The following is a 22,786-nucleotide window of genomic DNA, read 5'->3' as shown; positions in this document are numbered from 1 at the left end:
TCCTAGAGATTACTACTAGCTAGCTAGAGATTAATACTCTCCCCGTATAAAGTCTGTTCCAGGATCAGAGAGAGAGAGAGAGAGAGAGAGAGAGAGAGAGAGAGAGAGAGAGAGAGAGAGAGAGAGAGAGAAAGAAAGACCTCCGGCTCGGGACCTCCGTGTAGAACTCTCTCTCTCTCTCTCTCTCTCTCTGTCTCTTTCTCTCTCTTTATCGGCCGCGCGTCAAACCGTCGCCGTTTACTATTACCATCGCTGATACTATTACCACCACCATCACCACCATCACTACCACTACTATTACTACTATTACTACTACTATTGCTATCGCTACTACTATTACTATTATTACTACTACTACTACTATTACTACTATGGGGTTAATAAGGGTGCGACGAGAGTTATTTGCTGAAAATTGCGTTAGCACGTTCCTCACACACGAGACACACGCTTAAGGGAGCAAATTACATTAACGGTCACGAGAGCGATTTTTCCCCCCTTTTGTGGCCGACCGACCGACCGACCGGGGAGGGAGGGAGGGAGGGAGAGGAACCCTCGTTCGTTCGTACGAAGTGTTGTAAATTGAAGCAATAATAGTTACGACCTTTTACTGTATAAGCTACACCGAATACATTTAGAGACTACGGAGAAGGACACATTTATATACGAAGCGTAAGCGAGTGCATATACGAGATATAAATATATATTTATTTATTAATTTATGATGTGTTAAGTTTGTGGAAAAAGGAAAGAGAGATGTTACGTTTTTGAATACGAAAATATACTTAAATGCAGTACGAAAAACCAAGTGCGTACCATTTCCGTTGTAGCGGCGAGCATGTCGTCGCGGAGGCTCGTACTTGCGATTCGACGTAATGATTTCGTCCGAGCGCGTAGAAGAAAAGAAGTAAGGAAGGAGAGACAGACGAAAAAGAGAAAGAGAACAGAGAGAGAGAGAGAGAGAGAAAGAGAGAGAGAGAAGGGAGGGGAAGAAAAGATATCCGCTCGCGCCGGACGTTATTCTTCGATGTAATGCACGACGATGGAAGTCGTTACGCGAATACGCGATTACGATCCCGAGGACCTATTTGTATGTTTTTGCGCACGCCTCCAAACGCACCGCGTCCACGAAACCTAACAGAATATGCAAAACTTCCTAATTGGATCCGCTTGTAAGGCAACTTCGTGAGTCGTAGTTTGCAACACCCGGAGATTAAGTCTCGTTACTGAATCGTATTTTCCTACAGGTCGCAGCTCGAACTTTCACAACGGCGGAATTTAAAGGGAGAGATTAAGGGCGCTTTTTTCGAATTTCGTCCCTCGCGCTCGCCCGGCGGAGGGAGAGAGGGAGGAGCAGCGAAAGGATCTTCGGGCGAAAGGCAAGCGAACTTTGCGCCACGGAGCCGGGAAACGTTTCGAGATAATAGCTCCTTGCGTGCATCCTCGGCATCGCCCGGCGACGTGTTCCGTCGATGGAGCTGAATTTTCTTTTCTCTTTTTCTCTTCTCTCGTAACAAACGAACGTTATTGCGCAACGAAAGAAGTTCGTTGAGCACGTATCAATATGGTGATACGGTCATTAACGAGAGATAATCGGAATTGGACCTCGGTTCTCTCGGAGTAATATCGGGAGGCACGAGTTCCGCCGAAGGAAGAGAGAGAGAGAGAGAGAGAGAGAGAGAGAAAGAGGAAGAGAGAGAATGAAAGTGAAAGCGAGAGAAAGATTATTGGCGATCGCGCGCTATGAAAGAACGAATTTATTTTCGCAGCGCGATGAAAAGTGCGCGCGCTCCTTTTTCCTTTTCCGCGCGGTCAAACGGACAGAAAGAGCTAATTTCTTTGACGATCGTGTGTAACTGCGCTCCTCTAACGAGACGCAGAATCCTCGTTTTCTCACCGTCGCGCGCTCGATATGCGGATGGTTTCATAAAAAATGTATGGAAACCGCCGTTCCGGCGAAACGTTCACAGTTCCCCAGATAGTCGGCAATCCCCATCAATTCGCATCAACGTTCATTCGCCGCGAACGGCCCGGCCGGCTGGCCGTTTAAAAAATGATGGTGCTCCGTTGCGCAAAAGAAAAAAAATAATGAAAAAAACGAGGGAAAACAGGAGGAAAGAGACGAGCGAAAAGCAATATAAAGGGGGAGAGAGAGAGAGAGGAGCAGAAGGAGGAGAGAGAGTGAGCGAAAAAAGGGAGGAAGGAAATCGACGAGGAACGTACTTACGAGGGCGTTTAACTCTAACGCGATTAGACGAAACGCCCCGCACCCCCTCCCGGGCTTTCTCTCCGGGCGGCCTCGTAAGTGTGATGCGTCTTCGGCCGGTCTCGCCTTGAAAAATTAATTTCCCTCGAAGCGAGAGAAGCCCAGCGGGAGCGCTGAATGAAAATCCCCTATTAATGTGCTTCCCGCGCGCGCGGTCCAGTGACCTACAAGCTGCCGCATCGCACGAGTCTCTCCTTTCGGCAGCCGTCCTACGAAAACGGGTCGTCCATCTCGCTCCGCTAAGTTTCGGAAGTTCCGGGACTAAGCGGGGAATGCGTCCCGATCGATGGTCACGCTCGAGCTCGAAAGTCGTCGGCCGTTCAATCCCATCTCCTTTGATTACGCGACGAGTTTTACGGCGGACCCGAGGAAAAGAGAAAGCCCGAGCCGGAGGGTGGGAAAGGGGGGTGGGGGACGGTGTGTGTCGGAACTGTCGAGCCGCCTGATTTATCGCAATTTCGAGGCGATCGACTTTGGGTATCGCGCTGAGATATAACGGAGACGGATCCCCCGATATTTCTCGCCGCGTTTCCGCCGACGTAACTAACGGCCTCTCGCGCCTCTCTTTGTTTATTCGTCGCTCGGGCGCGCGCGAGGAGATTAAATCCGATCCAATTTACAACTTTGATCACCGACATTAAGCGCGTTCATCTCCAGCCATTTCTCTCGCTCTGTTTCGCCCGGGCCCGGTGTCTCTCCGCGCGCTGCCACTTAGATCGCGCGATTAAACTTAAATCGTCAGCAAATATCCGAAATATATCTACGTCGCGGCTACTCGCTACTCGCGCGAGCCGTGCCTGCGACGCGACGCTAGAAACCCCTTCCGCCGGCGTCCATTTGCATCCGTCTCGTTCGGGAATCCCGGGAGTTTATGTATCCGTTGCGATATAAACTGCGTCCTTCTAAGCGCTGATCGTCGCCGGATAAAATCTCGGGCGGAAAGCTCCCGTGTACGCCGCTAACCTCGCAGCGCGGCGAAGATCCGCTCGGAAATATGAGACTCGGGCGGGGAGGGGGGAGAGATCTGAAGGGGCGAGTGTAATTACGTAAACGTTGACTTTGGTCTAAAACGCGGCTTGAGTCGCGGCTCTCCTCTTCCGCTCTCCCTTTCCTTCGCTTCTTTCTCTCTCCGGATTTTAACGGCGCTTCTTAACGATTCGTCTCTTCGCGCGTTGTTCGCTTTCAATCTCTCCCTTCGTCCATCCGCGAGAATCCTCGGATTCGAACGGTAAGAGACCAGCGCGCGGGGATATCGGATCTGAAAATATTTTGCCCTGTCTTTATGTCCTCCCCCCGCCCCGCCCTCCCTCTCTCTCTCTGTCACTTGGTTAGCCAAAATTCCTCGGTGGCACATCGCCCGACTCGTTAGTCATGGTAGTTAGTCATGCTTTGTGCATCTCGTCTGGAGAACGACCAAGAGGAAGATGAGAGAGGAGGAGAGAGAGGGGGAGAGAGAGAGAGAGAGAGAGAATGAAAGAGATAGAGGAGCTTCATTGTAGAGGGGTTGTAACGGGACCTTAGGCGTATCCCCCTAAGAAGAGGGATAGAGGCCCCTCGTCGAAGGTTCTTCCTCGCTCCCTCCGCTGTCCTCATCCTCTTCTCGCTCGCGCGTGTGTGTGCGTGCGTGTGTGTGTCCCTTTCCCGGAGCACATCCTTCTCATCCGGGGACTTCGATGCGTTTGAGGCGTGCCGCTGCTGCTCTCTCGGCGGCTATTTTTGTATGTACATACAGCCCATGTAATGTCGAATGTATACTCGGTGTCGGAACCAGCCGAGAAAACGCTTTTTGTCGCGGGCAGGAAGCGCCCGTGGATTTATTCCCGGCGGAGGAAACCGGCGCGACTATTAAAAAAAGAAAAAAAAAGAGAGAGAGAGAGAGAGAGAGGGAGAAAGAGAAAAAAGAGAAAAAGAACGCTAATACGACACACGACCGCTCGCGTTTCCGATCGCGTTTTCGGGTTACGCGTCGAGCGTGCTACGCGATGAAACAGATAATAATGTCAATGTCAATTCGACGACTGTCGTCGTCGGCGGCGGCGGTGTCGCCGCCGCTTTCGGCTCATACGGGAATAAATCCGTGAAAGTGATCCATGCTGAAAAGAACGAGAGAAGTGTCCCTCTCGACCGTTCCGACATCGACACGATAAATCACGTCCCTTCAGCTGCGCGTAAACGTCCATAATGTGAATGCCCGTTTTACTTGTTTCTCTCCCCCATCACGTGTATGTGTGTGTGTTTGTACGTGTACGTGTGCGTGTGTGTGTGTGTGTGTGTGTGCGCGTATGCGTATTGTCCCCGCAACGCCGGTTTCATAACGCGAATCGCGCGCGCGCGCGCGCGACACGGTCGTTTCCCGAAATGTTCGCACGGCGACTTCTCTGCGACATCTCGCGATGCGATCGGAAACGGGCTCGTTTAAGGACTGGAATAATAAGGATAATCTCACCGCGCGCGTGCGCGCGCGCCGGACGCAAACGATAAGGATAAGCCCGGCGCGGAGGGAACAGCTCCGCCGCCGGGCAGGAATACCTCGCCTTTCCGTTTCGCGTGCGTTTATGAAACCGGTATGTGTAATTTGTCCGCTCGTATGTGCCGTTCCTACCCTATTTTCGCCCTCGTCCGAACGTCCCCTGTGTTCTCTCCGGCTGTTGCGTCCTTTCAGCTTGGGAAAGACCAAAGTACTTGTTCCGTCGACACGCGTGAATGTGATGCAATGTACCTTCACCACTCCGCCTCGTCTACCTCCGTGTCTCCGTCAGCGGATTCTCGCGATTTAACGGTTCGCGCTCTCGGACGGACGGGACGACTCTCGTCGGGATCAAGTCTGATGATTCTCACGTGGAAGTTCCTCTCGCAAGCGGCCGCGACGCGATACAACGATATTCGCGGGAGAGGAAGGACCGCGGAAGCATCGGCCATTCCTCTCGCGCGAATGCGTGAAAACGCAGCTAACGACAGCACGACGTCCGACGCCTAAATGTCCGTTGCAAGTGTGGACACAATTTTTTTCTTTTTTTTCTTTTTTTTAGTGTAGGAAGTTTTGAGTGTAGAAAACTACGGTCGCGTTTCGCTCTTTCGTTCGCCACGCGAGAACGGTTTCGTCAGAGTTCAGAATACACGGAATTAAGGGAAGAATTGCATGCGGAAGGCCGTTTTCGAGGCTATTTTTATGAATTTTTTTAATCAAAACAGTAAAATCAATAAATTTGAAATTTTCAGTGTATTCACTAATGTTTAAAGTGTAAAATAAATCATTTATTGAATCACAAGAACCGATCCAATTTGTAATTATAGGTAAAAATGCAGTCATCCGTTTGCGAGCTCTATGTTTGCTGTCGACATAATTCCTTTCACTACTTTGAAATAAAAAAATGAGAAAGATTTTTAAAATATACGGTTGCCATTGTAGCCAAAATGAAGGCAGTGAAGCTAAGTTTGGAGAAATAATGCCTGAATGAATATAAAAAAGAAGCATCGAAAATTAAACTTTTTTCAACTTGTAATCATATTTAAAAAAATGAATAAAATAAAATATAACTGTGTTCGAGATAGTGGCAAAAACTACATGTCTATTATATATTATATAAAAATTTCAAGTTATTCGGTTCAGTAATTTTTGCGTAATCGTGTCGACAGTTTAAGAAAATGGTGTTTCCAGATAAACGCGTTTAAAGTTTTGTGTGTACTTTCCATACAGATAGTAACAAATTTATTTTATGCTTTGAACATTAATGAGTACACTATGAAAATTTCAAGTCCACTGATCCTACCGTTTCTGTCAAAAAAATTCGTAAAAATAGCCTTGAAAACGGCCTGCTTCGCGTGTAATTCCTCCCTTAACACAGATAGAGCAGGGTTGAGCAGCTTCTTTTGTTCATTCTTCCACCTGTATATGTGCGCGTCGATGCGACATGCGGATCGATCTTTTTTCACACGAGAAAACAACATTGGCTGATATTGATAGATTATTATAGATTCTCCGAAATTCACCGCACACATGAGCGAGAACCCAGATAGACAAATTTCGGCAGATTGTTTGAATTCGAGAATTAAAATAAATAGCATAAATATATAAACATGCGTCTTCATACAAGAAACATTGTAGCAACATATAAAAGAAGCAATCTGACGTCATGAAAGTTGCGACACATGCCACAATTGTGTCGGCAAGAGAACTTAATTAATCAGCGATACAAACAAATCGATATTTTGCTGCAAAGTATGGAACAGTAAATACGTATTTCTTACGGCAAGCATATTACAAACATCTCATGCCGCTTGAGTGGTATCATAAAGTATACATTGAACGCATGCATGCTATTGCCAACATGTCTGTTTATCTGGGAAGTGTCTCGTTCGCGGAAGCCCCGTGACAAACGTCGCGAATCCGGCAAAGGTCGAACGTTTCCGACGCCATCTTGATTAGAGGGCAAAGAGCATGTGATTGTTGATCAATTTTTGAACCGAACGCACGCGCACATGTTGGGTTTCATAGGCAGTCAAGAGTGTACATTGCATGTATTTCACAGCACCTTTAGCAACGTAGTCGTACTTAGACCCCTTCAATCACGATCGACTCGTGTAGCGATCAAGGTGTCGACTCGTACTTCTTACTGTATAATCTAGCATAGCCACATCTCGGGCTTCTACGTTTAAACACTCCGCTTCGAATTTTTCTAATCTTTCGAGGCAAGCTACGAATTTATATACTTACGAAATGTACGTGCGTATACCGGGTGTTCTCGCTCATTTGCGTTCGCGCGTCGCGTAGTGAGATTCTTTGACTGAAGTAAAATCGATTTCGTCCGAAACAAAAAACATGCGAAGTATTAATAACTATTTCGTTGTGAACGGGTAAAAATTAACGGACTTTTATAAACTAAACTTTAGAGTCGCTGATATGTTGTGTGTCCATATGTGTACGTGTGTGCGTGTGTGCGTGCGTGCGCGCATGTGTATGTGTGTATGTGTGTGTGTGTGTGTGTCGAACGCTTACGGCCGAATAAATTCCAAGTTGTCTTTAGTTAAACAGAAGTTTAATTAAGAACCAAGTTACCGAGTCGTTTGATACTGAACATCGAAAAATGGCGTCTAATGGAATTTTGCTGGAGAAGAGATTGACTCGCGATTAATCAGAGAATCTCACTGTGTAGAGCACGAACGCATATTCGAAAACACTTTGCATATACGCACATATATAAACATATAAATATATATATATACATATACATATATGCATGCATATGTATACTCCCAGATGTTCGTGTCGGAACAATTTTTTGCGTGTACACGAAATACTCAAAATAATATTTTAAGCAATCTCGTATAAGACTTTCATACATTGCTAATAAAAATGTTTAAGACGTTTAATAAAATTATATTCAGTAAAAAAAAACATTGTGCCAATTGTCTACTGACACACACACACACACACACACACACACACACACACGCTCACACACACATACACACGCCGTCGTGGAACTTTATCGATGCATTTCTGTTCAATCATCCGATATCGCGTATCTTCTGTTTAAATGTATCCAGCCGTCCTTTCCCATTTCATGGTTACCTTATGCAATCCTCGTGATCTATGTGTTGACCGAAATATATGTCAGCCCCTTCTCGTTTACCTCCGCACAAGAATGTAGAAACCTGAACGGCTATTAGATCTGCGTACAGCTGCGAGACGAGCTACGAGACGAGCGCACACAAACAGGTGAGTTAATTTTACGACAAATAAATACGAGGATTCTCAAACTGTGCCTTGCGCTCTTTTTATTTTCGGCGAGATATTTTGATTTCCACGCTGTAGGAAACCTGCTCCATGCGTGAGACGTGCCGGATATATGGAAGAATTAAGAAGGAAAAAGCTCCGCTAGATAAATAAGGGTTAGCCCGCCTGTCTCTATATCATAAGGTACAAATAGATTTACTTTAGGGATAAAATTCTATTTAAAAATACCACACTCTCCGCGGAGACCATAAATCTCAACATCCTCGTTCCCATTGGTACTGCGCGAGAAGTCTGAAGTATGAGTTTAGGTCTCTCTTGATTTAAGTACCATATCATGTGGTTTTTAATAACGCACCGGAAGGCATGTGTACACACACGCGGCGATGGGCGCCTCGCGTGTGCTTTACGCGCGAAATATTTTTTTAATGGTCAAGAGCGTTACTCACTATCGCATGACGTACTTTGAAATTAAACATAAAATTTCAGTCAAAATGATATAACGAGTTTATATTTAAAGTTTATTTTTCGTTTGTATTGTATATTTCTCAAGCAACATGTAAACTTTTCACGAATTCACTAACTTTGAAGTATCTCCGTTTCTCCCACTCTCTCGGTGCATTTAAAATACAACGAAATATCACAATATTTCATAGTATTTTATTAGAAAATGCCTTGTTTATACATTTAGATACCGAATTTTCTTAAGAGAATCATACAGATATAATATATATCAATAATTGTTATCTCTGGTAAATTTGTACAGATATCTGTCGTGAAAGAATTTTACATATGTATCAATATATAAATTTCACATGCTACTTTTATATAATCTTGGATTTAACGAAAATTCGTACATCTATCCGTTTATATTCATATTTTATACCAGGTAGATATGTCACAGATAAAGTTCGAAGTCTACTCTAGCAGCATTGTAGAATTGATTTTGTTGCCCGCTTCTTCTGACCCAAGCACCTTTCTTGAAATATCCTTCGTTTGCCCAGGTATGCATTTGCTGACTAGTGTGAGGCCCGTGTATCTCCGCATCTTCGTCCTGTGACCACTTCAGGTCCCACATAACATTTTCTTCCAAAGATGAAGATTTTTCTTCGCTGGTTGCCTCTGCTGTTTTATCTATACAGGATGTACACGCACCTTACAGTGTATCCATGATTAACATATCAGGTTGTCTAAAAAGTATTGAGCCCTTTGCGTGCGAGATAGCGTTCCATAGATAGAATGTCCCAAATCTCAGGGTATATGAGTCGCAGCAGGTCAGGCCTAACGTCATTTGACAGCTGACAGTTGAAGCTAGTAGACGTACAAAAAGTGTTCTTATAATCTTCTGAATTCTTATAATCGGACGTAAAGTATTGCGCCGTGAAAATGAGTGAACTTTCCGCAAAACTGCGCTACATTTTACAATTTTATTTCCATAAAGGTGCAAATGCTGCGTAGGAAGAAATTTGTGTTGTTTATGGGCAAGATACGTTATCAAAAGATGGTTCAGTCGCTTTCGTTCTGGAAATTTCGATATCCAAGATGCTCCTCGCAGTAAGCGATCAATCATAGAAAAAGTGGATGATATTCTGGCAAAAGTCGAGCAAGACCGGCATGTAAGCAGTCATGACATCGCTAATGACTTAAACATCCATCACCAAACAGTGTTAAACCATTTGGAGAAAGCTGGCTATAAAAAGAAGCTCGATGTTTGGGTGCCACATGATCTGACTCAAAAAAATTCACTCGATCGAATTTCTATCTGCGAATCTCTATTGAAACGTAACGAAATCGAGCCATTTCTGAAGCGGTTAATCACGAGTGATGAAAAGTGGATAACCTACGACAACAATGTGCGAAAAAGATCGTGGTCGAAGCGAGGAGAAGCTCCACAGTCTGTGACAAAGCCCACACCGACGCCCAGCGGCGCGATTCTTTAACTCGTTATTGCAGTTAACGACACTTTCGTTATCGTTGCGCAGCTTTTATATACCGTAGAAGAGCTACGCAACGATAACGAAAGTGTCGTTAACTGCAATAACGAGTTAAAGAATCGCACCACAGGAAAATTACGCTGTGTGTTTGTTGGGATTGGAAGGGCATCGTGCATCACGAGCTGCTGCCGCCAGACAGAACGATAGACCCGGACCTGTACTGTCGATAATTAGCGCGATTGCATCTAGCAATTCAAAAGAAACGGCCGGAACTGATCAACAGAAAGAGCATCGTATATCACACTGACAACGCCAGCGGCGCGATTCTTTAACTCGTTATTGGAGTTAACGACACTTTCGTTATCGTTGCGCAGCTTTTGTATACCGTAGAAAAGCTGCGCAACGATAACGAAACTGTCGTTAACTCCAATAACGAGTTAAAGAATCGCACCACAAACCGCATACATCTTTAACGACCCGTCAGAAATTGAGAGAACTTGGCTGGGAGGTTTTAATGCATCCACCGTATTAGTCCGAACCTGACACTGTCAGATCTATCATTTGTTTCGGTCTCTGCAGAACTCCTTGAATGGTGTTAAGTTAGTTTCAAAGGAGGCCTGTAAAAACCACGTGTCACAATTTTTTGACCAGAAACCACAGAAGTGCTATAGCGACGGGATTATGGTGTTGCCGGAAAAATAGCAAAAGGTCATCGAACAAAATCGTGCATATGTGGTTTCATGTTATTTTCAAATAACAATAAATGTATTCTCAATTTTGACCTCCAAAGGCTCAATACTTTTTAGACAACCTAATATGTAACATGAAAATTACCGGCTCTAGTATCAGTGTCATCCAATTTCGCCTTCTCTTTTTCATCAAAATCGTCGGCGTACATATCTAGTTCGGCTTCTTGTTTTGATGGTGGTGCATGCTTGTTGGCTTGCTCAATCTACAAATTATTATTTTAATAAAGCTACCAGAGATGTGCTTATGTTATATAACAATAAACAATGGTACCTTCTTTTTGATTTGCTCATAAGTCTCTTGATATATATCCATGTTACCAGTACGCGTTAATAGCTCATTTGCTAATTCCGTTAATTTTGTTATGCTGACAGAATTTGGATCTTCTTCTATTGGTGTTTTGGATTCCTTTTTCCTTTTCCATCTTTCAGCTGTTGTTATTTTCTTTTTCCCTTTACCTAATCAGATCGAAATAATTCATATTTATTTTCCACTTAATCAATATAAATATTCAATTAATAATTGTGCTTACCAAGCCTGCACAATGTCTTAGATACTGTTTCACCAGGTTTGAGGTACTCTAATATCTGTTTATACAATGGAGTAGAGTCAAACATAATATCACCTTCATCGCTATCACTGTCACTGTCTCCTATTCCACGGGCTTTATTTGACTTTTTGTCCTTCTGTTTTACTGTTGAACTTGGCTTAATCTGTAAAGAATACCAATATCTTAATTATATGTTTATATACTACTATTATTCATTTTACTGACCTGAATCCAATCAATATTGTCTAACCAGTTATCTCTTATTTGCTTCTCTTTTTTCCAAAGATAATGACCTTCTTTATCAAAGTGACCTTCTTCCAATTCTTCTTTCATATTAAATGCTGTAAATCCTACATTTGCTTCTGGTGCTGAAGGCCCATCTTCTGTGCCTATTTGATAAAAATAATTAAACTATATATTTATATTACATATTATATAGAATAAGGATTATATATATAGTAATATTATATATATATTATAAGATTATATATATCGAGTAAGAATAAAAAATAATAGAAACATATATATTTACAATTTCTATACTCAAGTGATATATGTAGATATATAGATATATAAAGACCTTCAAACTCATCTTCATTCATAACATTATAGGCATCCTCATTTGTCTCATCGTCATCTTCATCAGAATCCAATGAGTTCTTCAGTGGTTGTTTATCAGTCTGTTCCTCAAACTCATCTTCTAACATATCATGCAATTTACGTTTCGACATGATGTTTAAATGTAAATAAAGGTTCAAACAATCAAGAGGTCCACTATAATAAAATAATATTAAGTTTATAAGATTAGATTTATGAGATTTATAAGTATAAATTTATATTAATTATTAACTCTTTTCATATGTAATAAACATACAATTTGCAAAATTGAGTTTTTCAATAAAATAACTCCTTTGTCTTACTGTTTATGCAATTATTATGAAAAATTGTTTTACGTAGAAACTTCATCGTACATACAGTATAAACAAGTATAACATTAAGGTTAGTTTACTTTTAGGTTATATTTCATACGGAATGGTACAAACTAGGCCGTCTATTCAAAAATTTCATGCATTGAAAACTCACTAAATTTATGTTCTTTTCTACCATTAAATTATCGTCAAAATATAAATTTTTATTTAACGTACAAACCCGTTATGAATATGTTTTGTAAAATTTCGTTACATTGTATACACACACGAGTATCTTTTCTCAACACCACTTTCTTACACTTAGTACACTTAAAATGACAGAAGTTTGTACTTTTTTGAAGAACTTATTGAACATCCTAAAAACAAATATATTTTGTTTCACTCTAATTTATTGCATCAATATGCACCAATTCAAAAAGTTTTTCAAAAAAGAACAGACTCTACAGAATATAGCTAAATTCTTTTACGAATAAGAGAAAAAGAAAGAAACTAATAAGAAAGTGTAACAAAATGTAAAAAAATATTACTAACAGGACAGCACGGTAGCAGTACTTTTGAAATTATTTTTTAAATAAATATGTTCTATGTAGTACAAAGATATGGAAATATTGCAATATCTAGTCATTAATAAGAAAATTGTGGAAATAGGTGGGAATGTATATGCTAATTAGAAAAATAGATTTATAAATACAGATACTTCAGTGACAGCAGAATATATTTTTCACGACATTGTTTTTTACACATTTGTAAATCACATTTGTAAATAAATTATCTTTATTGTACTGTTTCCATTTACTTTTAACTTCTTCATATTATTTACAATAATTATATATGAATAAACAATTCACATATACATATATATATATGTGTGTATATACATATACACATACACATATACATATATGCATACATACATATATAACCTGCTAACTGTATATCAACACGTAATGTAACAACATATATTTATCCCACATTAGAAATAATAGAATAATTAGAGTTAAAAATGTACGATACATATGATGCTACTGTTTAAAACTTACAAAGTAAATTGGACTTTAACTCATAAAATTATACAGTTTCATCAATCAATGTCTTACTTTACTTTTGCAGACACATATATATTAACAGTGCATAGATTTTATTTTGTTATCTTATATACTCTTATTCTTTATATGAATATATAACATAATTTTTTATATAACTCTCAGTAGCTTCAACTTCATACATGTATACTTAAAAAATGCTTCTTCAAGAAACTTATTCAAGACATTATTCTGTTATAAATCTCTGGAGAAATCTTAATATTATTGCATATATATTACAAGTATTCTTAAGTTGGAGCTACTCATTATAATTCTTGGTTTACAATAAAAAGTATTTTCACATACTTGCAATGTATTATCTCGATTTTCGAATAATCTTATTTGTTATATATTATATTTATATGATACATAATTAATGTATCATATACTTGTTACATATACATTCCTCCAAGCATCATTATATAAGTAAATAATTTGCATGGTGATATTCACATGTAGTACAAGTTTTTGAATCTGCACCAAACTAAAAAATAAACCTGTTTTAAAATTGTTTGATGCTTGATAAAATCTGATCTAAAATATTTTAATCGAATGTGATGAACGTTCTCTTAAACATATATGATGTAAAATATTTGGCTAATCTCTTATATTATAATTTGATGCCAACAATTTGATTTATATCAGTTTTAATTACAATACTAAACAGTAATATGAGACATGTATAGGATATTGTAAACAATTATTGTACATCCATAATATATTAACTCGATAGAGCCCATGACTAATTTTGCAGAAGTAAATTAATAATAATTTATGTTAATCAAATCTGATAAAATCTTGATAAAATACTTTACATGTATAATTATTTCATATATCTTCAGTATTTAATAAAATAGAGCAAACAGAATAATTTAATTATATAGTTCTTCGGTTAAAAAATATGTAAGTTACAGATTTAGAAGAGATATAATCGGGAATAAAATTTTATATATATCTAAAATATGTCAAATTTATGTATTGAAAGCGAGCTCTTTTCTGAGTTAATACAAAGTATATGTTTCAGGTACATACTAGGTGGTAGTAAACCTTTTCTTTAACTAATATCACATGTATGTAAATTCATGTACAGATGAAATGAGAATTAAATATAATGAACATATATATTTTAAGAACATATGCATATATAAGCATGTTCTAAGAAACACAATAAAGCAACTTCAACAAGTTTGATTTTAACATAAATGTTTTACGCACACAACACACACACATACATGGCATATAATTTAAATTTTAACATTAATTATTTCATATATAATATACGGTCTTTTTCTTATTCCTTATAATATTATATATTCAATGTTCTGTTTCTTCACATTTTGTCTTTTCTGTATTTATGCAACAACAATACTGATTGTAACATGTACTAATAATATAAATAATTTTGAAATCATAGTTATAATAAATACAAGTTTTCGAGAATATAATGGATAAAGTGAATTGATAAGCTAAATTATGTACGCAAATATGTAATACTACAAGTGCAAAACAGGTCATACAAAAGAAAAATCTACATATAATATAAACTGTAAAAGATCTCTACATATCTTTATTTAATCGTTATTTAATATCAACATTCAGAAAATATTCTACAAATGTCTTTTATATGTGTATTATTTTTTCTTAACAGAAAAGACTACTGCTGTAGTTGTATTTTATCGTCAGTATTCATTTGAAAAGGAAGATTTTTTATGATATATCTTTTATCATTTTTCACGTAAAACGAAACAACGTAGACATAATGAGTGAGACATGACGATGAAAAAAATGAGCAAAAATATTATTAATGATTATTTCCACCAATAATAACAACTAATAACGATCATTATAATTTATGATTCCTCTATAATGTTAACTTCTAATTCAGGTATGTGTGGAAGAAGGTAACTTTTAGTATCTTTTTGTAAATTGAGCTATGCAATTTTTACATAGTTACTTTAAATGTTATTTAATGCACGTACCCTTGGACAATTTAAGGTAATTGGAAGTATTGAAATTCAACCTCTATGTATAACTCACATAAACATGTCTTATTTCCAGAACATTAAATTGGCTAATGACACAAATATTATTCAATAATGAACTTATGTATGACTTACAATGACGAAGTGTTATTAAGGAATAAACTGATATGTTATATTAATTTCTTATTTCATCTTACCACATATTTATGCAGTTAAGATGTTAAAGACTCTGTTGTAAGTCATAAATGCATTTTATCACTTTCATATATTTTATGCATAATGTAATAAGCTTTTGTGAATTTGATGAAAATAAATCTGTTGATAAATGTAAATCCGTAAATAAAAATGGACTTGTAAAATTTTTCTGACCTAAAATCGTGACATGTGGATTTATGCTGAAATCTCCGCCAGAATATCTTTCATCCATGCATCCATATTTATCCTACATTGTTTTTTCCAATTTGATATTATCTTCACGCATATGCATATATACTTCATCTGTGTAAGTTTATCATTTTATTGTACCGCATATTTGTAATTTTAATCGCCCATATTAGTTTTTTCTTGTAATATCTGATAGTAACATGCCTGTAATCAAATTAATTTTCTTTGTTAAATAGTTATTTTGCAGTATTCTAATCCCTATAATCTTTATATCTGACCTTGAGAGTAGTAAACATGATACCAAGTTCACCATTTTGCAAATATGGCTCCATGAAATCTTCAATAAAATGTATCTCGCTCCCCAATTGTAACACACTAGCACGCACTACAACAAAACTGAACACTGGGAAAAGTTCATCCATCGTCCATAGATACGTAGATCCTAATTGTTTTTGTACTGCCTAAAGATATAAATATGAGGAAGATATGAGTGATTTCTTTGGGTATGCCTATTAGGAACACAACATCGACAGTAATGCATATTCTTACTTGTGTCATCTGTTCAAATGTACTCCTGACCACTAACAACTTTTCTAAAGGCGAAAAGGTGGTTTTAAGTTGCTGTAAAGTTTCTATAGCATCACTGAAGTATGGTTCATGTTGATACGGTAACGAGTTATCTGTGATGTTCATTACATTTGTTGCTTTCCAGAATTTCCTGCAATTTCGCAAAAGTAAATAATTTTTAATTCTAAATACAAATATCACGCAAAAAGTATACTGCTGATACTTACTGATCAATTTCGAGAAAGGCCATTAGAGTTATATCAGGCTGCTTATTCCACTTCATTAATCTTTCCCAGTATGCATCATCTTCTTTTTTATTGTGTAAGGCATACAATACAAAGAGTGCTGAGTGTACACGTGGCAGTAATATCGGGTGTAATATCGCAGCAGCGCTTATAACTTGTCTAAAAATAAATAATAATTACTCTGAATAATATAAAGCTTGAAACTCTCTGCATCGACAGTTATACAAATAGAACAAAACAGATTTCATGATATAAATTTTCAATATACGTACTCTTCTTCTTTACCATCGATTTCAAGAACATATTCTTTACCACAACGTGGCAAAGCCGGGAATAAAAGAAGCACGATCTCGTATATCCTTGTTGTAATACTATGAAGCTCTGATACTGCATGGCTAAGTAACAATGGATGTACTCTCACTCCACCATACGTAGCTGTGTATACCGCAGCTACTTCGGTCAAAAGGGCGCCTAACGGATGATGCGGGCTCTCGAAAGCTTTCACTAGATACTTGTGCACTTCACTGTAAGTCTGACTGGTGAGTTTGTCACGTCCGAAGCACGGAATCTTGTCCAACTGATCGATTGTTTCGCTGCTCCTCTCTTTCGTGTTTGACGTATTCGCCGAGAGTTTCTTCCGTTGCAGTGTCCTTTGATGGGACTTGGTTATTATACTAGCGACATTTTGCCACACTCTCTGCGTCTCTATCGATTTTTCATTGTAACTGGAACTGGTTTTACTGGCTACTTCGGATATACCAAGCTGTTGATAGCATTGCTTAAATATTGCCTTCCACTTTTGATCCGGGGATACACACAATTTGCCAAAAGATCTAACAAAATAATGGATACTGATAAACATATACACATATATTGTATAATACATCATAATAAGTCGGCTATTAAGGATCAAATTGTTGATAGTAGAGTGATTTCATATGAAAACTTACGCCGGTTTTGTATTAGGTTGCACAGTTCCACCGCTTTTATTCATGTGTAACGTGGCAATAACTTTGACACCTTCATTCCAAGCACCGTTCATGTTACCTTCTAGCCTTTCGCCACTTCGAAACGTTAAGGTACCTTTTCCGTAAAATATGCCAGCAGACTTGAATTCACCTTCGTAATGTGTACCATCTTCAAATACCATAACTCCGTAACCCTTTTAGTGAACAATGTTGCAATTAGATTATATAGTTTCACGTTTGTATAAATTAATTAGATTCGTACAAGTTACACATATTAGTTTGATGTATAGATAATCGTTGACATACCGTTAGGACGTCTTGCGTAAAAACACCTTCATAATAAATTCCATCAAGTGTCACAATTAAACCACAACCATGTTTCATTCCATTGCTCCACGATCCAAGATATTTTTCACCTGTAACATCATTGAGTTATATAAATACATAATCTTAATAATCTTAATTATAACTTTTATCCGTAATATAAATTTAAGCAAATATATGTATATTACCTGTCATAATATCGTCCATTATTCCATAGCCTTGTTTCACACCAGCAGCCCATTCTCCAATGTAAACAGATGCAATCGATGCCATAAAATGACCTTCCTTCTTGACACCGTGGCCGTGAGGTAATCCATCTTTAAAGTATCCTTCGTAAAAATCTCCATTGACATATCTGAAAATATACCATATTATGTAATATTTTCTCAATTACTTTATAGCATTAATGACATACCACAATTATATGATTAATTTATAAAATAAACGCACGAAAATGTGTACACCTTCTACTTTATAAATTAGTTAATTATATAAATATGCTTTTTCAAATAAATTATAATCTTACTTCATAGTTCCATATCCATTTTGCTGGCCATCCTTCCACTGGCCTTCATACACGCCCTGCGTCGGAATTTCCATTTTGCCAGTACCATGAATAACACCTTTATGAAATTGTCCCACGTATATGCGACCATCAGACCATTCCAATTTTCCAGAGCCATGCGGTTTGCCATTTAGCCATCGTCCTATGAATTTGTTATATAATTCATAAATATTATACATCGTTAAATTAAATTTTGTTTAGCCGTTTACCGTGTACACAAAATATACACACGACACATTATATAATGTACAAAATATAATAAAAGTGAAATATACTATTCAATATCATTTTACAAACCAGTATATGTTGCATCCTTAAAAATATTATGCTTTGTGAAAAAGAACGAACTTGATCGCGCTAATGGAGGCACATTTCCAATCACTCTTTGCAAACTGCACTTTATGGTATTTTGCAAAGCATGCAACCATTCATTACGTTCCGAAGGAGTAGGAGTGTACAATACGAAACTGTCCTCTGGCGTGACGATCGATATAGCATTCTAAGAGAGAGAAACAAATCTATTCTTAATTGTATCTATTATGCCGGTTTCTCTTGTAAAACGAGTCAGGCATTTAATGAATCAAGTAGAACAAATAGAAGCCCGTACCTGTACGTTTTCGGAGTCTGGTAAGGGTTCTACCCATAATGTTCGAAGTGGATGTACTGTATGCGTAGTGCCAGTAACATGTATGAAAATATCCGTCAATAACACAAACCAATGAGATGAAAATCTACCAGAGTTGAGTATTGACAGTGGGTGGGTTCTCGATTCCCTAATCAGTCTCCTATCAGGAGATCTCAACAATTCTCCCAACTTGCCAGAACTCTCCCAGAACAACTTTGTAGCTTCCGCCTCCTTTTGACGTTTCTCCTGCTCGTCGTGCACCTGTTCCCATTTTACGAGAGCCTCTTGTAATCGTTCAACACCCATCCTTACGCCATTGCTTTTTATTAAACTATGTATCATATTTTTGTACCTGCAATCAAACATTATACATTGGTTAATTGCGAAGAAATTAAGTTTCATGCTTTCTAAAAAAAGTTAACATCATCCTGACATAATCAATTCACCTGTTTAGTTTACACAGAGGATGTTGCAATGCCATTGTTATAACAATCTCATTATTCTTCTTTATATCGCTATTTTTTAGATTGTCTATAAATAAATTTGATACTACTTGTGGCACTTCGATGAGTTTTGCAATATGCGTAAAACCACCGAGAGATATAACATCGCAGATAGCATTTAAATAATATTTATACACTGCGATAAATTCTTCTATATTGGCAACAATCGCGACCTCGTATGCTTCCCCAACATGGTTGAAGTAATCCCATAAGCTTATAATATTTAAGACACTAAAGTGCATTAGTTCTGCGTAACAGCGGCACAGTGTTTCATATACATTAGCTTCCTGGGTAGCACCACTCTTCTTTTGGAACGGTCTGATTAGATTCTGATAAACGGTCAACATCTCCTCCAGAAAGATCTGATCATTTATTAAATCTTCCGACACACTTATTGCTGGCTCGTTTATCACAGAACAACAGCTATATTGCCCAGAACTGAAAATCTCTCTCGGACTGTTTGATTCATCCTTGGTTTGTATGTCGAGCTGAAACATATCTCCAGCTTTGCTGAAGAAACAAATACAATGCGTGTGTTTATTATCAGATACATTTACTAGTCAGGAAGACTTCTATTTAGTCAACTTACCTTGACTGCCCCATAAAGTATAAACCATGATGCATCATTACTAGAGTATGGAAATTACCAGCTGCCATGTTGATAGCTCTTTCATTTGACGCTAATTTGGTGGTGAATAGTTGAGGAGCACTCTGATCGATTGTGGTGTACAAAGTCACCTGTTTATAATTATTACGGCCCCATGCGAATACTCTGCCATCTAATGTTAAAGCAAGTATATGGAAAGCACCACATGATATCTTTCTGATTCCGGTGTGGCTAAGCTTCGCTACCAGCACTGGCCTCGGTCGTTTAATGATATCCCCCGTTCCTAATTGCCCATACTGCACATCACCCCAAGTCCAGAGTTCTGTCGCCAATATATTGCTACCAGTGCGGGATAACGCGTTGATCCTCTCATTCAAGCCTTGCTGGGATAACTCGTGCTCGGAGGAGCCCGTACTCGACGACCAAGGGAATTCTTCGCAGCGCAAGCTAAGTGCTAAACTAGTCGCGGTAGGCTTTGTATAATTATTACCCGGCTCTTCTAAGTTCTCGTTGCTATCGGCTTTAGATTCATTAATATCGGAACTTCCGCTCATATGTCTAGACAAAGTTACAACTTTACCACCTACGTTTTTAACTCCTTCATACACTAAGTTCGCCATATTCGATACATTTTGCTTGATTAATCTTGTTGGCCGATCAACACCTTCCATCGGTATATCCTCCTTGGCACTTCCGTAAGACGAAACCCATGACAATTGTCTAGTTAAGAATTGCCGGGCAGTCTCTGTGTTTATAAATATCACATTTTTCTTCTCATCTTTTTCAGGATCTGTCACATCATTCAGGCAATCCTCGCCATTTTCGATGATATCAGAGGGTTGTTCTTTCTTGTCTATTTCTGGGAGAGGAATGTGTTCTTTACTGGCAGTGGACAGAGCACTGATGGAATTGGTAGAACGATCTTCGCTAAATTGCTGTGCATGGAGACCCGTGGGACACGTATCCGATGATGTTACACTGCCAGGACTCAACATAACATTATTAACACATTGTGGACAAGAATGAATAAAGACTTCTTCCTCTAGGTCATTTTCGCTGTCTGTATCATCTTTTATAAGTTTAGTAGTCTTTCTAACAGTAACTACATTAAAATTTGAGCCACAAGCCACTTCGGATACTGTCCTTCCTTCAAAAAATCTAACTTTCTTTGGTTCTATACTATTTATATCTATTTGTGGTTGACTACCACTTGCCCAGAGCTGCCCATTTTCCGTAACAAATAATGCTGCATGATCACTTATCGCTATAGACTTTACTTTTACTACCTCATTTTCTTCTTTAAACCTGTAAAAATAAAATATTTCACCTATAATAAAATATTGCTGTATATAATAATAAAATAGCTATAAATGGTTACAAATATGAAATAAAACATGCTAAATTCTAAATGCCTATTCATCTATTGATAATAAATTGTACAACAAAAGAAAAGAACGGGAGAATAACAGAGCAACAACCGCAAAATTTATTTAAATTTTAATTATACCATATATTTTGATGTACGTACCCATGGCTACAATATTTGACCTCTTCCTTAAGAATTATTGTATCTACAACACTCATGTCCTGAGGATTTACTTTCAAAACATGTCCAATAGTATTTACAATGAACAAGTGCTCAGAATTGGATGCTACGTCAATGACATCGAATTGAGCTCTTCTAAAAGTAATCATGGGGTAAGTATCTTTCTGGAATGATACTTCCCCATGGTATAGATTATTGGTTGTAGTAGCTACAAAAATGTGATCCTTAATGGTAACGAGTTTGCAGATAATGCCGTTCGGCTTGTCACCGAATGTGAAAGACAATTTGTCAGCGTCTCTCCATAAATGCATGTGTTTCTCCATTTTGCCGTATGAACTTTGACAGTTAAAGACCTTCGCATAACCTACGAGATCTCTTGTAAATCCTTATTCAGCAGCGCGAATGATGCCGTTCCTTTGTCATGTTATCCGCGATAACGTTCTCTCCGTTGAATATTTCTGGGAATGTAACACGGAAGATTTCAACGTTGACATGATTGAAAGAGCAATCCTTTAATAATGACCAACGTCCGGAAAGAAGTATTAGCTGATAGTGACTGATATCAGCACATATCAGCTGTTCGATGCTAACCCAAAGTCTAGTCCACTTGATCCTTTGAAGCAACTAGTCCACAGGATTGGTAGTCATGATTTATACCCATATTCGTAATCAGGCCTTATATTTAAGACTTCCTTAAGTTTATCTTCAGATGGTCTGTAGCCAATAAAATAATCCGTGCAGCATCTAAAGATGGATATAAGGAAGCCTCAAATATAAGGCCTGACTATGAATACGGGTATTATATAGTATACTCGTATAGTATACTCTTATTCATAGTCAGGCCTTATATTTGAGACCTTATATCCATCTTTAGATGCTGTGCGGATTATTTTATTGGCTACAAACCATCTGAAGATAAACTTAAGGAAATCTTAAATATAAGGCCTGACTATGAATACGGGTATTAGAGTCTTCTTTCAATACGCTTCAGAAAACCAATCAAAACCTCGAAGGCATTCTTATTATTACTAAATGCAATATCGGTGACATTCAGCGGCACATCAGCGCCAACTCGTGTAAAGCCAGCGGCACACGATGCTTGTCTTCGTGCTGGATTGCTTGCTGAATGAAAATACTGCGTTGTGATTGATATATTTTCGAAGATGGATGGAAATGCACCAATCAGAACGCAGTATTTTCATCCAGCAAGCAATCTAGCACGAAAACAAGC

At 38.3% G+C, this 22,786-nt stretch overlaps 2 protein-coding genes across 4 annotated transcripts; both read right to left on the bottom strand.

Moving 5' to 3' along the window:
* Positions 1-8,637: 8,637 nt before the first annotated feature.
* holn1 (CD2 antigen cytoplasmic tail-binding protein 2 homolog holn1) lies at positions 8,638-12,457 on the bottom strand. 3 transcript variants are annotated; one of them, XM_011153149.3, is made up of 7 exons: positions 12,378-12,457; positions 11,809-12,002; positions 11,454-11,617; positions 11,211-11,391; positions 10,952-11,136; positions 10,766-10,883; positions 8,638-9,131 (listed from the first exon to the last, which is right to left on the bottom strand). In XM_011153149.3, exons 2-7 carry the CDS (start codon positions 11,957-11,959, stop codon positions 8,896-8,898), a joined length of 1,035 nt encoding a protein of 344 aa, XP_011151451.1. In that variant the 5' UTR covers positions 11,960-12,002; positions 12,378-12,457; the 3' UTR covers positions 8,638-8,895. The 3 variants fall into 3 exon arrangements, with proteins under 3 accessions (XP_011151451.1, XP_011151450.1, XP_025161057.1); XM_011153148.3 differs by having other exon boundaries at positions 12,374-12,449; XM_025305272.1 differs by lacking the exon at positions 8,638-9,131 and adding an exon at positions 9,138-9,308 and having other exon boundaries at positions 12,374-12,449.
* Positions 12,458-14,812: 2,355 nt separating this feature from the next.
* Als2 (Amyotrophic lateral sclerosis 2) lies at positions 14,813-22,096 on the bottom strand. The gene is made up of 14 exons (XM_011153150.3): positions 21,538-22,096; positions 19,992-21,314; positions 19,346-19,912; positions 18,882-19,251; positions 18,572-18,773; positions 18,236-18,416; positions 17,898-18,064; positions 17,692-17,801; positions 17,368-17,579; positions 16,690-17,250; positions 16,400-16,576; positions 16,155-16,323; positions 15,884-16,066; positions 14,813-15,809 (listed from the first exon to the last, which is right to left on the bottom strand). Exons 1-14 carry the CDS (start codon positions 21,876-21,878, stop codon positions 15,762-15,764), a joined length of 4,611 nt encoding a protein of 1,536 aa, XP_011151452.1. The 5' UTR covers positions 21,879-22,096; the 3' UTR covers positions 14,813-15,761.
* Positions 22,097-22,786: the final 690 nt, after the last annotated feature.

The sequence above is a fragment of the Harpegnathos saltator genome, unplaced genomic scaffold (genome assembly GCF_003227715.2).
Source record: "Harpegnathos saltator strain DR-91 unplaced genomic scaffold, Hsal_v8.6 scaffold688, whole genome shotgun sequence".
Classification (NCBI taxonomy): Eukaryota; Metazoa; Arthropoda; class Insecta; order Hymenoptera; family Formicidae; genus Harpegnathos; species Harpegnathos saltator.
Note: the sequence above shows the minus strand (reverse complement) of the source record. Positions and strands in the feature narration are given on the sequence as shown.

Bases quoted from the DNA above. Each gene is read 5' to 3' on its own strand.
- holn1 (XM_011153149.3), bottom strand. From the start codon at position 11,959: ATGTCGAAACGTAAATTGCATGATATGTTAGAAGATGAGTTTGAGGAA. The intron at 11,392-11,453 runs GTCAGTAAAATG...TATTCTTTACAG, and splicing joins ACAATATTGATTGGATTCAG to ATTAAGCCAAGTTCAACAGT. The intron at 11,137-11,210 runs GTAAGCACAATT...CGATCTGATTAG, and splicing joins TAAGACATTGTGCAGGCTTG to GTAAAGGGAAAAAGAAAATA.
- Als2 (XM_011153150.3), bottom strand. From the start codon at position 21,878: ATGGAGAAACACATGCATTTATGGAGAGACGCTGACAAATTGTCTTTC. The intron at 17,802-17,897 runs GTAATATACATA...ATGATGTTACAG, and splicing joins AATGGACGATATTATGACAG to GTGAAAAATATCTTGGATCG. The intron at 15,810-15,883 runs GTCAGATATAAA...ATTTGATTACAG, and splicing joins TCATGTTTACTACTCTCAAG to GCATGTTACTATCAGATATT.